Raw genomic sequence first — 16,641 nt, 5'->3', positions numbered from 1 at the left:
CTTCCAAATGTGTGTGTGGACGTGCTTGATGCCTTTACCTAGGTAGTGGCCAGGAGTTTCTTCCTGTAGGTCATTCTTGATCAGCAATTTGAAGACCCAGTAGCTTGGGCCTATTCCTCCTTGCAAGTCAAGGCCAAGTTTTTATGAGAACTCTTATTTTACTAACTTTGATAAAGACAAATCCTAGCATACATCTTGTTACTAATTAAAAATGGTACAATCTATTCAAATATCATTTCTAGACAGTATATTTCATGAAACTATCCCACAACTATTTGTCTCAAGCCACAACTTTTCCAAAGCTTGGTTTTTCAAATGATGAACTCTTGATGATGATTATTTTTTATTATTATAATTTTTTTCCAGACGATCCAGGAACCTGCACATCATGCACTATGGGGTATTACATGTAAGTCTGGTGTTTTTTTTTTTTTTTCTCATGGCACTAACTTTTTCTGCAGTTTAAGCATTACTGACTTAATCCTAAATCCAGTGGTTAAAGCAAAGAGGGCCTGCAGCCTGAAGCAACTCTCCCCTGTCAGGCTATTAATGAACAATTCTTGCATTTAGCAGTAAGAGTGCAGCTGTTCTCTTGCCTTGAAAGGAGGTCCTCTCTTTCTTGGTCCTGGAAGTCACCCAGCCTGACACTGGTGTCTAGGAATCTTGCCATGGGTTACCAAGATTCAGACCTTGCTGTTTATGGACAGACTTTAATAATATACCTGACCCCAAGCAAGCTGTTTCCAAATGTCTGCACGGAGACCTCGTCCTTAAAGGGAGTCAGACAGTCCAGGATGAAGCCAGGTGTTTCATTAGTTCTTTTTTTTTTTTTTTTTAATTTATTTATTTATTTTTGGCTGCATTGGGTCTTTGTTGCTGCGTGCGGGCTTTCTCTAGTTGCGGCGAGTGGGGGCTACTCTTTGTTGCGGTGCGCGGGCTTCTCATAGCAGTGGCTTCTCTTGTTGTGGAGCATGGGCTCTAAGCTCTCGGGCTCAGTAGCTGTGGCACGTGGGCTCAGAAGTTGTGGCATGTGGTCTCAGTAGTTGTGGCTCACGGGCTCTAGAGCGCAGGCTCAGTAGTTGTGGCGCATGGGGTTAGTTGCTCCCCGGCATGTGGGATCTTCCCGGACCAGGGCTCAAACTCGTGTCCCCTGCATTGGCAGGTGGATTCTTAACCACTGCGCCACCAGGGAAGTCCGTTTCGTTAGTTCTTAATGCTCCCGTGAGTAATGAGAGACATGGACCACTAGGTTAAATGAAATGCAGATAACCATCACCCCCAAAGTTCTCTGTTAAAAATCTACAAATCAAAGATGGTATGTCTCAACATCACCTCCCCCTCCTATTCTTGTCTCCCTTCCAGGGTACGTTGGTGCCTATCTTGGAAGAAAAACTAAGAAAAGAAGGGAGACACAAGCTAGTGGGGGATCTACATTTGGGTCACCTCCACTTTGGTGGGCTGATTCCTCCTGTCACCACACGGCCTTTCTCCTCCATCAGATTCCAAGGACTCAAAATGTGGTGGGAAGAGGTTAAAAGGGGTGAGGAGGATGGGAAGGAAAGGCAAACCCAACAAGCTGAAATATACATAAAGTGATCCGTTAACCTTAGCATTACTTAACCTTACGGATTTAATTCAAGTTTTCCAGAATTGCCTAATATTCTCTACATTGATTATGTCTCTACATCCTCCTGATGGGATGATTTAAATTATTGTTTCATTTAAACAAGGGAGGAGGGTGGGTAAGAGGTCCCTAGACTTGATCATTGTAAGGTAGACCAGATGACATTCAATGAGCAGCCGGTCATTTGTCAGCACATTCATGGTTGGTGTGTGGCCCGCCACACGAACCCCCAGCAGACATGAACCGCAGAAACGCAAGCATTTCTTGGTAAGGTCACATGGTTGGAGGGACAAAATGTTCCTCTAGGAGCCAAGGAAGGAGGACTTAGACTCAAATAAAGAAATAGTGACCATGCAGAAGCAGGTGAGGAATTCTCCTCTTTGTCTCTATTACAGCCCTGCATCCCTCCAGTCTAGCTCTGCCCTGGCTGTCTTCTTCATTTTGATGCCAGAACACACCCCTTCACCTGCACCTACTGCCTCTGCCACCTGAGAGCTGCTTCCTCTGTTAAACTTTGGAGCCAACCTCTCCATTTCACCACCGCTTGCTAATGAGCATGTTTCATAAAACCCCTTGAGACACAAATACAATGAAAGAACATGCCCAACATCACTAAGGGTAAAACATTAGATATTTGTTCCCAGAAACACATCTTTATAACCCTTTAGAATACGCAGTAACTTCGAATACACATACACTAATAAAACACTGCACAATAGACGTTGTTAAGGAAGAAATGCAAAGCTTCCCTCTGATATCTTTTTGATGCTGTGAAATTCATCAGAGGGCAAAGGTCAACTTCATTCCACTCCGCTTTCAAATGAACCTCAGCGGAGGCTGAATTACAATGTTTTACTATAGAATGAGAATAACAGATGATATATGTAAAACTATATATACAGAAAAGCTAAGGCATTTCACTGTTAATATCAATAATCTGGTTACAGACATCATGGTAAGCTACTTGAACTCAACACTGAACTGTTTCAGACCTGGCGGGTGCCACGTGGCAAAAGTACACAAGTTGTTCAAACAGATCTTGGGTAAAATCCCAGTCCCACCCTTACCTATGTGACTTTGAGCACTTAACCCTGAAGCTCAGTTCCCTTATCTGGAAATTAAAGATAAGTAACAGCTACCAGGGCTTCCCTGGTGGCGCAGTGGTTAAGAATCTGCCTGCCAATGCAGGGGACACGGGTTCGAGCCCTGGTCTGGGAAGATCCCACATGCCGCGGAGCAACTAAGCCCGTGAGCCACAACTACTGAGCCTGCGGGTCTGGAGCCTGTGCTCCGCAACAAGAGAGACCACGATAGTGAGAGGCCCGCGCACCGCAATGAAGAGTGGCCCCCGCTTGTTGCAACTGGAGAAAGCCCTCTCACAGAAACGAAGACCCAACACAGCCAAAAATAAAATAAATAAATAAATAAATAAACTCCAATCTCTAAAAAAAAACAAAAAACAAAACAGAACCTTCTAAAAAAAAGATGTATAATATATGTATAAAATAAATAAGCTAAAAGGATATATTGTACAGCACAGGGAATATAGCCAGTATTTTATAACTATAAATGGAACACAACCTTTAAAAATTGTGAATCACTAAGTTGTACACCTGAAACTTATATAATATTGTACATCAACTATACCTCAATAAAAAAAAAATTTAATGATGCATAATATTTGAAAGTTGCTAAGAGAATAGATCTTAAAATTCCTGTCACAAGAAAAAAAATTCTGTAACTATGTATGATAACGGATGTTACTGTGGTGATCATTTTGCAATATATACAAATATTAAATTATTATGTTGTACACCTGAAACCAATGTAATGTTGTATGTCAGTTATACTTCAAAATATTAAGGGAAAAAAAGACTATAACTTCAAAAGAGGTGATGTGTAGACACATACAAGGAGATTAAATTATGGTGATAAAGAGAAATATGTCAACACAGCTCATGGAAGAAACTCCATCTCTCCCCCCAGGTTCAAACACCAGTGTTATAAAACCTGTCCTGAGAAGACCTACAGGGAAGAATCTGAATGCAAAGCATGTGATACCAACTGTGGCAACTGCGACCAGAATGAATGCTACTGGTGTGAAGAGGGCTTCTTCCTCTTGGGTAAGCTCAAAAACGGCACTGTACAAAGTGACAGCAAGGCTCCAGGGCTCCACCCAGAAATGGGAGAACTCCTCTGATCAGTTTTAGAGTCTTCCTGTGTCTCTTGTCCAAGAAGGAATTTTAATTTGGTTTGAAAATAAATATTAGCCAGGACTACTTCTTTCTGCTTTTATTATTGAAGCATAGCTCCGATTTCAGTAATTAATCTCAAGTGTCTCTAAGCTGATGGAAAGAAGAGTGAATGGAGGGGAGGGAGAGATGCTGAAGAGAAATGCTTTGGAATTGAAGTCACCTGGAATATTCAGAACATGACCCTTTCCTTGAGACTTCATCCATGTTATATATTCCTTGCACTGTAAAAGTTAAATAAGATCTTTTGTCTTAGATTTTGGTCAATTCATTGACTTTGATGGAAATGAATAGTTAGGAAAGATAAATACTGTGAGCCTTCCAATTGAAGAGAAGAGTCCAGGTTCTTGAATGTTTGTGGGAGAGAGAGTGGGGCAGACAGCCCACAGTGACCTTCAGAGATTCTGTATGTAGAGATCATTTTATTTGCAGTTTTTCAAGGCCTTGAGGACATGAATGTCTTTGTTCTATGCTCCTAACCCTTTGAGCTGACAGCCAACTTAAATTTTCAGTTGAAAGAGGACTTAAAGCATTGGATTTATTAAGGCACGATTCTTGGTTGAAATAAGCAAATGCCATCATGGTTTCTTTAAAAACTAAAAAATGTTCCTCAGCCTCCCTTCAGCCTGTTTAGAACTTGGCCCTGCGTAGATCACCAAGCTCAGCCGGCCAGGGCTGCGTTTCATGCCTCCATTCTGTGTTCTCACGTAGGCGGCAGCTGCGTGAGGAACTGTGGCCCTGGCTTCTACGGTGACCCAGAGATGGGAGAATGTGAGCCCTGCCACCGAGCCTGCGAAACCTGCACCGGTCTTGGCCACAACCAGTGTAGCAGCTGCAGAGAAGGGTTGCAGCTGCTGCATGGGACGTGTGTGCATCTGGCCCAGACCCAGGTGGAAGGCAGATTCTGGAATGGTATGGACCTCCCGAGAGAGATCGCAGGTGTCTAGCTGCCTCCTCTGCCTCCCCCCCGCACCACCCCCAAACCCTTGCTTTCAGGATACCCAAGAGATGAAGGTTGCCAGTAAAAGAAAAACCTGGAGTCCCAGAGCCTCTGTGATGCTCACTGAGGGAGAGGATAGGAGGCCATGGCTGGCATTTGGCGAGGAGGGAAAACCCAAAGGGCCACTGATGACTGATCTGACCACTTGAGTTTCCACCTGGGTGGAGTAGACCGCAGAGCATGTAAAGAGTGTCAGAGAGAGAAATGACTACCATTTTCTCAAAGATTTCAGAATAGCTTCTATCACATTCACTTATCTCTTTATTAAAAAAGAGATAAAAGAAAACTACCAGTGGGATAGCTTGTCCAGTTAGACAAGGAAGAATCACTCTAAATTATGGGAACTTCAGCTGAAATGACTGATCTTTCTGGCTGGATTATTAGAACTTGCCATCATTCAAGCTTACCTTTTAAAAGTTGCCCCTCTAGTTGTAGATGGGGAAAGTGGGGGGCTTGAGAAGCGGCGGGAGGGAGGAAAAGTGTGGGAGCTTGGAATCTAACAGTAAAGGCCTGTGTGTATTCATTCCCACCTGAGTCTTTGGAATTGGCCTCCAGACCCTGAAGCCTTGGTCACAGGCTTCCTGGCAAGGTGTTACAAACTTGCAGTGACCTCTCCATGTCTGAGGTGGTTAAAAAACAAAATCCTCCTCCTGCTGGAAAAATCTGACTCACATTCTATGCAGAGACGCTCATGAAAACAAGAGATGTTCTCCGTTTTGATTTCGAGGCAAGGATTTGTTTAAAAAGGTCATTTCAGTGCAGAAGCAACAGCAGCTGAAAGCAGGTCTGCTTGGGATGATTCTTCTAAGAGCTGGAGGGAAGGATAGATCTGGGACAAGAGAAAAGCCTCTTGCTGGGTTTCAGAGGAAGGATGTCCACAGCTGCTGTCTACTTCGACAGTGTCGCATATGTGACTTAAAGGAAGAGCAGCTCGGAGCCCATCACAAACCCAGCAGCCAAAGGCCACAGAGAACACTGGCCGATTTCAGAGACACAGCCAGGAAGAAAATCATTCACTCCAGACCGGGATATCTTCCGTGAATTAAAGCTGAACCAAAATGCTGAAAACGAGTTTGTCTGGCATTCAGGCATTTAAGAGGCAGTGCAAGCCAAGAGGAAAATAGTCTGGTGGTGTGTTTCTAGCTCAGAACATCTGTATTTTATCTGGCATCCAGATGATGAAAAGGTTCAGGGAGCCAAGAGTCAGAGCAGATTGATTCCCCAAATGATTACACGTCCCTTTCAACTGGACTACGCACTTTGCAAGCAGAAATGAGGTCTTGATTGCTCCCCCCTTTGTCGAAGCGTCACACCTACCCCTCTGCATTTTCTACTATCAGAACGTAATGTTTTTGAAGAGAGGAAGGAATTAGTCCATTTGGGGATTTACTACTAAGGGATTCAGGAAGCAGATGAGAATATTTCTCATGGCTGGACAAAAGCAGTGAAGTCAGTGACACGGCTGCACTTTCCCACATCTGTGATCTGGGAAATAAGACATGCAGACTATGAACAACGAGAAAAACTTAACTGAGCAAGGTAAGACCAGAGCTCAGCTTCCCCGGCATAGTTGAGGTACCACTGAAATGGACAGTAAATGAGAAATGTACTCCACAAGGCCCTGAGAGTATTTGAGTCAATGCCTACATTTTTCTCCTGACTTCGTTTCCTTAAAAAACAGGGTTGAGGTTGTAATAGGAGAGCAGAGGGTTCCAGAGAACAAGCACTAATTAACCGCACCTTTAAGATGATGGAAAGCAGATTGCAGTCATCCTGGGTCAACTCAGAGGGAGCCCAGACAAATCAGAGTGTTTATGAGAGAATGGAGCTACCTAGGTGGTACCAGCGAAGTGTTGTGTTGTTTTTGTTGTTTTAAACACAGATTCAGATCCAGGTAGGACAGAGCAGATGGGACAAACTTTAGCCCATTTCTTCACCCACACTACTGCCAGTGGAAACAATAAGCTCATGCTTGCATCTGAAGACTATGACCACCCCCACTGTCTATGTCAGCATGTGTTGGGGAGATGCCCTTGAAATAAAAATCCAACTAGAGTCCACTGAACTCCTCTTTTAATAACGTGGCTACTCACGATGAGAGTGGTGAGGATGACAGGTCATCACCCTTTGTCAATTACCAGCTGAGCCTGGGAATGCCTCCTATCCTGGTCCAAGGATGGAGATTTTCCTACGCCTCAGACCATAGCTGGCAAATCCTCCAGCCAAGACTAAGTAATCTCCAGAGATTCTTCCTGCCACGTAAAAGTCACTGCACAAAAGTATAGACCGTCCCCAGATTCCCTGTCCCAGTCTCTAACTAATATATTGTGAAGATTACTTAGGCCAATGTCCCTGCGCGGCAATAATAGAACCAGTGTTAAACAGGCTGCTGCCAATGGCATCAGCAGTGACTCAGGCAACACTCAGAGCCACCGTTGGTGAAAATGTTCAGGGGTGGCAGGCCACGGGCTTTGAAAGAAGATGATGGCTTCAGCTGGTTTCCTGAAACCATTGTCGGGAATGGAAACTGTGTACCCTATTACTGTTAAATCATTTGGGTTTTCTTAAGTGGTTTTCTCCCTGGTAGTGCTGGAAAGTCTTCAGAATAATTCCTGCACATTTCCCCTACCCACCTATTTCCCTCATTAAAACCATGTTTGTAGCAGGCTCTAATTACATATTCTGATGGGTAGTCTAATCTACAAAGCACAGACATGGTAAATTAACGTTTTATCTTTGACCACATCCTAACAATTTATCACTAGCCTGTCTTTTGATCTTAATTCCTATGCTCTGAGAACGACTGAAATCCCAGAGTCAGTTACAAATACTGGAAGCCACTCATGTGTGAAAAAAAAATTCTCAACAGTGGGGAGATATGTTGCTTCATAGTAACTGATCTTCAGAGAATTTTAAAGAAACCATGAGAATCTGGTTTTTTAGAAGGACTTTGTAGATGTGTACAGTTGCCTCACTTAACTTACAAATGAGAACATGATTTTTACTTAATTAACCAATCACAACTCAGAGTGCAGAAAATACATGTTTCTGGGTAGCTAAGTAAACTTTTGGCTAGTGATATGAGGGAGCCACATGTTATCTCCTTACACTGAGTTTTAAACATCCAGGAATTTTATGAGTGGACCATTAAACCATTGCAACTTAAAATCAGCTATGGTGGGAATATTTACATCACAGAAATTGGTAAACAGGATGACTCAAGTTTTTGTTGTTGTTTTGTGTTCCAAAGAGCCATTTTACCAGTACATCACTGCTTTGACCTCTACCAAACTATTTTAAATCCAAGTGAATTACTAAAACATCTCTCTAGTGAACGTAGGCTTTAGAATTGGGCATACCTGAATTCAAATCCTGGCTCTGTTCTTTACTATCTCCATAGCCTTGAGCAAGATATTCATCCTCTCCGAGCCTCAGTTTTCCTCACCTATAAAATGAGAACATGAAACTGCCTCATACAAGGTCCTTTTGAGAATTGAATGAAAGAATACGTATGAAGCCCCCAGCACATATGATGCAATAAAAGTTAATCTATTCTGTAACCCTTTAACCTATTCCAGTTTTAACCCATGAAACACTAGTTCACTTTCAAAACTGCCTCCTTGAGCTCATGAAAGAAAGCAATTTGGGGGCCTAAAGAGTAATACAGGTCTGGGAAAAATAGTCCCAGAAAGAAGGGCAAATGATGGTCAGTTGGGATGCCTAATAGCCAAGTTGAGTCCTGACTTAACCAAGAATGTGTACAAAGATGATAATAGCAGTTTTACTTATAATAACAAAAAAAAAAAGGAGAGAGCAATCTAAAAATGTAACACGAGAAAAAAAGTAAATTATGGTTCATGCAAATACACAAACCATTAAAAACAATGTTTACAAAGAATTTTCATGGCAAGAGAAAATGCCTATAAGACGTATAATATTAAATGAAGAATGTAGGGTTGGTCTTATATATGCAGAAGATGTAAATGATTACATATATATGCACATATGTAATTATACTCACACATTCAGTATAAAGATGGGAAATCTATATGCCAAAGTATACACAGTAGACATTTCTGGGTGGTAAGATTATGGGCAAACTTTATGTTCTTCTTTATCTTGTTTGCATTAAAAAAATAAAACACTTTATTTTCTTTAATAAAAAAAGAACCTGTGCCCACTGCAAGCCCATCTTTGGTGAAGAGCCCGCTGCAGGAGCGACGAAGGTGGAAGTTTCAAATCAAAAGAGGTAACAGGGAAATAGGGAGGAGAAGACAATCAAGTATCAGGAGAGTCTCTGTGATGTAGAAACCAACCCAAGAAGCCGGGCGGTGAGGAACAAGCAGGGATGCAGAAGTCGTGAGAGAAACAGAGAGAGGAGGAAAACACAACACAAAATATAAGTGGGCGCCCAAAGGGAAAGACTGGGAGGAATTTCATCATCAGTGGAGACTTCTAGAACATACAAGGACATTCCTGAGGTGCTAAGTGGTTATGCTTGGGAGAGGCTATCAAGAAAAGCCTCTGTCCTTGCAAATCTTTAAGAAAAGCACCATTTGCCTTCCCAGTCACTGCTGCAGCCTTGTTTGAAATAGCAAAGATTGGAAAAAACTAAATGGCTACCAATAAGAGTAGAAAAATGAAGCATGACACATCCACACAATGGAATACTATGGAGCCATCAAAAAGAATGGGGAGGTTCTTTATGTACTGATAAAGAATGGTCTCCAGAATACTGAGTTACAAAAAAAAAGGCAACATGATAAACATTGTGAACAGATAAAGTTTGTATAAAAAGGTTGGAGGGGGATGGGGAGAGAGGAGAGAGACTTCACGGTATGTGCCTTTTCTGCATTTCGAACCATGTGAGTATTGTTTATTTAATTTTAAAAAATTTAAATAAGAAGAACCCCTGTTTTATAGGATTGAGTTACAGTCATTTTTGAAGGTTGGACACTACATTTTCTTGGTCAAGGTGATTTTTTTTTTTTTTTTTGAGGTGGGGGAGGTCTTGTTCAGTCTAGAATTTCTGGAGTAGCAAAAAGAGAAACTATGATCAAGGTCAAATTTTACTTGTTGACACTAAGTCTCTAATCTTTCATGATAGAAAAGCTCTGGCTGGAGATGACTTTATCCATTTGCCGAAGCCTGATTGCTAACTGTGTGTGCAGAGTACCCTCTAGTGGAGGAATGAGGACATTACAGAATTTTATACCAAGTATATTGGAGTAAAATATCAAACTGCCAGAATGTGAGATATGTACGTGTAATTACAGATGCATGTATATGTGTAAATATATACATTATATATTTTTAAATATGATAAAATTAATGAAAACTTTTATCTTTTTAAATATAACATTTCAGCATAAAAACGATAAAAGTCAAAACAAAATCAGCCCATGGCCTTGATATATAATAAAGATTTTCAAGGCGCTCAATAGCTAACGAATATTATTTTGTTATTATTCTTTGAAAAACTGGTCTCAGAAAGTAAGCATCTTTTTTTCCCCAGCTTAAATGAGATGTAATTGACACACAATATTGTGTAGGTTTACCATGTATAACACGATGATATATGTGTATACTGCAAAGTGATTACCACAATAAGGTCCGTGAACACATTCATCAACATCACTTTCATGAAAACCTTGGGACTAGCATTGCTCTGCACTGGCTAACTGAACTCAACAAATCCCGCAGGGAGAGTACATCGGTCAGTGGTCTACTGGAAAACCAGTACAAAATTTTCTCTACAAACTAGGAAACAACTGCCATGCAGCATGGCAGGACGGACAGTCATTTATATCCATGTATATATAGCTCTCTACCTTCCTACCTACCTACCTAGTTTTCTCCTTAGCAAGGTTTAGCAGTTTATTACCCATGAGTGCCATCAGAGAAACCAAGCAATGCCTCCTGGTGCCACTCCAAGTATGGAACAAAAGAGAACGGGAAATAAAACAGAAGCTTGAGAAATGGGGTGGAATGGTAACAAATGAGGAAATCGGGAGAGAGGAGAAAGGAAGAAGTAGGAACCACCATTTACTGAGCCACTCCGCGCATGCTTTACACGTTAACTCACTCTGGCTTCACAAGAGTCCTGTAAGGGAAGAATCATTTGCTCTCATTTTAGAGACGTGGAAATTAGGACTCTGAGAGTTTAATTACTGTATCCATGGTTACCCTACTGGAAGCGGCACAGCTGGGATCTGAAGGCAGGTGTGACTAGAGACTGACTCTAGGGAGGAGAAGGAAGGAAATGAAAGGCAAGAGAATAGGAAGGAAGGAAGGAAGGAAGGAAGGAAGGAAGGAAGGAAGGAAGGAAGGAAGGAAGGAAGGAAGGAGGGAGGGAAGGAAGGAAGGAAGGAAGGAAAGAAGGGAGGGAGGGAGGGAGGGAGGAGGGGAGGGAGGGAAGGGAAGGGGAAAGGAGGGAGGGAGGGAGGAAGTAGGGGAGGGGGGAGGGAAGGAGGGAGGGAGGAAGGGAGGAAAGAAGGAAGGAAGATGGGAGAGAGGGAGGAAGGAGGGAGGGAGGGAAGGGGATTGGTAAGATGCCAACAATAACAACTAACTGAACTTCAGGGTCATTCATATGACACATTCTGAGCTAGAACTTCTTTTTCTAATTTTCCCCCGTGTGAGTCACGCTGATTCCTAGGCAATTACTGAAATTTAGTCAAGATCTCTATGTATATTGATTGAGTGATGTTATTGAGGCTGTTATGTATGTCTGCACAACTGCCCAGTGGAGTTGCTGCCTTCCTGGAAAAGCCTGCCCAGCAAATGTTCGTGGGGGAAGAAAGGGGAAACAGCTCGAGTGTTTCCCAGCTTAATGGCATATTAACCTGGAATGGCCTGCCCACCACCTGACCAGCCAGAAAGCTCTTGGGTGCCTCTGCTATATTGATGTTTAACAATGACTGGGGACAAATTTAAGAGGAGATCAATTTAGGCTGCATCCCACAGTGGCTACTCTGAAGAACACAGAGACCCAAACATTGACCAACTGTGAAACCTGGTTCCAAAGAACAACAAAAAAGGCACAATGAATTCTCAGTTATCATCTTGGAGTGAAGAGAAGTGGTCATCTAAGAATCCTGGGGAAATAAGTGATTACTTTTGACGCAAAAACTCCTGCATGTATACACACAACCACACACTCCCTTACCCTACACATTTTTTAAATATGAAAGAAGTAAAATTTGTTCATTCAAATATCCCCTTAGTATTTAAGGCTTTCCTGTCTTAATAGGATAGTCTGCAAAGAAAGTCTTGATAATCAATTGTCAATGACAGAGTAAGAAAAAAATAAAATAAATGAAGTCCACATGGTAGGCAGTGGGTGGTGCAAAGATTTAGCCAATGTCAACTTGAAGGGATTCTATTTGGGGTGAAAAGGGAAATGAGATTACCTATGAGATCTTTTCCAACACTGCAGTGCTCTGAGCCTGTTCAAAAGAGACAGACTTCTTGTTTCTTTCCCTACACAGACCTCTTGGGAAGTTACCAGCCTTGTCATTCTTCTTGCAAAACCTGCCATGGATCTGCAACCCTGTGCACTTCATGTCCAGACGGTGAGTGTGGCGTGCGACAGAAGGAAGCAGTGGCCAAGCCAATTCGCTGTAACTCATGTACATCAGCATCTCTGTGTAAGGGGTTTGCAGGACTTGACCTAGTCCCACCACATGTTGCTATCACCGTAGCTGCTCTGGAGAAACACAGGGACCTAAACACTGACCTATAATAAAAACTGGCTTTCAAGGGACCAGAACAAAAAAGAAAAGAAATGTTTCTTTTCCAAAAGCATGATGAAGTTAGTGATCGATTTGGCCACAGAGTTTGTTAGGGTCTCTGGGTGTCTGACATTTCTAGAGGTTCCATTGTTCTTTTAAAGTGCATTAGCTGAAACAAGAGAATTAAGGTGGAGAATCTAGGTGGGGATAAAGAGTCTACCTGCTATTTTTCTTCATTTTTGGTACTGAATTTAGGGGAGAAAAGAAAAACAAGCACAACATAACAGCTCAATGAATAAATTGCTTCATCATCTATAAAAACACATCAGAAATAAGTTCCCTGAATTAGGGGGACAGTTTATTAACATGGTACATTAGGAATTAAGAATTTAAGAATCACCATTAAAGTGATCATTATTTTGAAATGTGCAATGTTAATAGTGAGATGAGATGCAAAAACAACAGAACTTAAAATGACAGGTGTGCCATGATCCTAGTCCTACAATATATAGAAGTCAACACACAAAAGTTGATGGAGTTTTCTTGGAATTTTGGAGTTCAGGGTGATTTTTAAATTGCTTTCTTTAATAATAATGTTATCTTATTTTTTTTCCATTAAAACTAAATAGATGGACTGTCCGTTAAAGGTGGAGTTGGGTGGAAGGGTTGCTACTATGTTAGTGTCCTAACAGGATAGGCTTTGGGAAGCAGAAGAATAGACTCCATCAAGCTGTGTGTGTATAACTGCCTCACACCAGGAAGGTCTTAATAGACAAAGTTCTTAGGACAAAGGTCTCAGAAGATGGACCACCTGGGCAAAGGGAAGCCCCATGGTGACCCGCAGCAATATCAATAGGAAAGTCAAAGAAACAAGCCTGTTGTCAATTTCCTTCCTAGAGCTTTAACTCATCTTGGAAGATTTAGCATCGCTAATAGACATTTTGGTAATCCTGCTATAAGTGTTCCCGATACTCAGGTCTTTGGAGCAGTTAAAAAAGCTGTCAGGAGTGTCAGTTCTCTGCGTGGATGCATGTGCTGTTAGATTAGACACACGATGACCGTCTGACCTGCCTTCTTCCCTGGGTTTCTAGGCACATATCTGTTGGCTCAGACCTGCGTCGCATCCTGTCCCCAAGGCATGTGGCCCTCAGTGAGGAGCGGCAGCTGTGAGAACTGTACCGAGGACTGTGCCTCTTGCTCTGGAGCCGATCTCTGCAAAGAGTGCCAAACGCAGCCAGACCACCCCCTCTTCCTCCACCAAGGCAGGTGCTTCACCAGGTGCCCTGAGTAAGTTTTCCTCTGCCTTTCACTGGCTACTTGTGTTCGTTCTCCTGCAGTACTTTGGGGGCAATTCCTTCCCATTCACCAAAGACCTCTTCTCTTCCTTGGTTAGAGCACCTATATCTGCCTCCCTTCTCGACTGTCTGACATCACTGTCTGCCACAGCAGCCAAAGCTTACATAAGGCCAGGTGCACGCTTCTCCCTGGTGACCATAAGATGTATATATTTTTACCTTTATGAAAATATGGGGGTTTTTTGCCTTGTATTTATGATCAAACAGTTGTCAGGTTTTTTTTTTTTTCCATCACAAAAGTGAGGCTGTGATAGGCTGTGGAACACACGGACCTCTTCTACATGTTGAAAGTGAGGTATGAATCACAGATAATAAATAAAGAGTAATACCTGCCTAGTTATTTATCGGTTCCTCATGGCTTCCTTGGGCCCCTGGTTTACAATTCCTTTACTCTTCCTATCAATGGTCCTGCCTCCAGGATTTACCTAAATGGGAAGTGGGAATAGCAAATGGAAAAGTTCATCAGGAAAATTTCAGTGACAAGCAGCAGAAATGTCAAAGAGCATGACAGAAAATATGGGGTGTATTAATGCATACAATAAAAAGTTTGGAAATCTAGTATTGGTTATTTCAGTGGCCAACGCTTCATTAGAAACCCACAATCTTTCCATTTTGCTCTTGTACCTTCCTCAGCTTGTCCTCCCCCGAGCCCACGTTGTCTGTCCATCCCCAACTGCACCACTCCATACTGCAGCAACCTGAGACAGAAAAGGGTGCCTTTCTCCTTGTTTATCTCTTTTTAAGAGGAAAGAAAACTTCCTCAGACTTCCCTTCACATCTCATCAGCCAGAATGCATCACTAACATCTTCCTAAACTGATCGCTGGCAAGGAGAATGGAAATGTAAGGATTGATGTAGGTTGAACAAGATTCGCCCCTAAACACCCACAAAAATCACAACACTGACAGCCAGGAAGAGTGGAGAGAGGGAGGCAAGAAATGAGTTTGGGGAAGCAGCCTACAACATCTGAAGGAACTAGAAATTTTATTTGCCCGCTGCTTAAAAGAACTTCATGATAAAAACAACACCTATTTTCTAGTGACCTGTTTGTATCTGTTACTGAAATTGATCCTGTTGGGTACAAATATAAGTCATGGTACTGACACTCAAAAAGCATCCAATCTAGTGTAGAAGCCAAGTGTATCCAATTCAATTCTACAGATACATATTTAGCACCCACTGGATGTAAGAATTGATATTGGAAGCTAAGATCAAGTGAAGGAAGTCTGAGCTTACAACAGGCTTACAATCCAGTAGGGAAGGTTACATAATCAATGTCATACTTCTCAGGTCCTTAATACACAAAGGGCTAAAAGATTCCAAGGAAAAAGAAACCATTTAAAAACAGTTACTTACTGAGAGCTTGCAATATCTAGGCACTGCACTAAGGGTTTCAAATGCACCATCCCATTAATCCTAACAAGAATCTTCTTATCCAGATACAGTTGACCCTTGAACAACACAGGTTTGAACTGCGAGGTTCCACTTACACGCAGATTTTTTTTTTCAGTAAATACAGTACTTTACAATCCATGGTTGATTGAATCCACAGATGCAGAACCATGGATATAAAGGGCCAACTATGGGAACTGAGCATCCATGGATTTTGGTATTCATGTCTGGTCCTGGAACCAATCTCCTACAGATACTGAGGTACACTATATCATTATTTCCCCCCATTTTATGGGTGAGGAAAGGGGTAGCATGCCCAACATCACACTGCTAACACATGGCATGGTCAGGATTTCAACCCAAATCTCTCTAGCACTGAAGTTCATGTGCTTAACCATTGCAGTATGCCACATTTACATCCAACTGGGGTTTCTTTTTTTCTTTCTTTATAACAGCTTTCCTGAGATATAATTCACATACCACACCATTCACCCACATAAAGTGTACAATGCAATGGTTTTTAGTATAGTCAGAGAGTTGTGCAACCATCAACACAATTGATTTTAAAATACTTCCATCACTCCCCAAAGAAAACTCTATACCCTTTTAGCAGTTACTCTCAATTTCCCACAGCCCTAAGCAACAACTAATTTACTTTCTGTCTCTATAGATTTGCCTATTCTTGAACATTTTATATAAATAATACAGAATGTGACCTTTTGTGACTGACTTCTTCTATTCAGCATAATATTTTCAAGGTTCCTCCCCAGTTGGGTATTTGAGAAGAGGCTTAATGGTGAAAGGGTCAGGGTAAGAAAACCCAGCACAGCAGGGAGAAAGGAGTATGAGGGGAGACTGAGTCAGGAAACACCCAGCTCTCCTTCCCCAGCCACCATGCTTCAGCCTCAGCAAAGTTAGCAAAGATATTCTACAACAAAGGTGAAGGTCAGAAATCTACTTACCAAAGTCAATCATTGCTTCCTTATTAACCTTTGTCATGGTGGGAATGAACTGGCTGTCATTATCATCATCTTACTTATCTAATCATTACCACCATTTTCCTACTATCTCTTGGATTCTTCAAATGTTCCAGGAATTGAAAATGCATTAAAGTCAGGCAGAAAGAGATGCATTTTGCTTTCATCCAATTAGTTGACCATTCCACCCTTTTTTTCTCCAAATCTGGTTTGAGCCACTCAGATTTGGAGGAATAAAAAGAAGCAATGGGACCCTAGGCAGATACATGGCAACCAAGATATTTTCTTTTCTTTTCTTTTTTTTTTAA

The 16,641-nt window shown here is 41.9% G+C and overlaps 1 protein-coding gene across 1 annotated transcript in view; it reads left to right on the top strand.

The window, feature by feature from the left end:
- Positions 1-16,641, top strand: part of PCSK5 (proprotein convertase subtilisin/kexin type 5) — a 451,875-nt gene that overhangs the window by 405,078 nt on the left and 30,156 nt on the right. The window contains exons 25-29 of the mRNA XM_068551986.1: positions 367-409; positions 3,611-3,747; positions 4,588-4,788; positions 12,367-12,450; positions 13,701-13,896. Coding sequence (XP_068408087.1) covers positions 367-409; positions 3,611-3,747; positions 4,588-4,788; positions 12,367-12,450; positions 13,701-13,896 — 661 coding nt within the window. The remainder of the gene's footprint in view (positions 1-366; positions 410-3,610; positions 3,748-4,587; positions 4,789-12,366; positions 12,451-13,700; positions 13,897-16,641) is intronic.

This window comes from Eschrichtius robustus, chromosome 10 (genome assembly GCF_028021215.1).
Source record: "Eschrichtius robustus isolate mEscRob2 chromosome 10, mEscRob2.pri, whole genome shotgun sequence".
Classification (NCBI taxonomy): domain Eukaryota; kingdom Metazoa; phylum Chordata; class Mammalia; order Artiodactyla; family Eschrichtiidae; genus Eschrichtius; species Eschrichtius robustus.
Note: the sequence above shows the minus strand (reverse complement) of the source record. Positions and strands in the feature narration are given on the sequence as shown.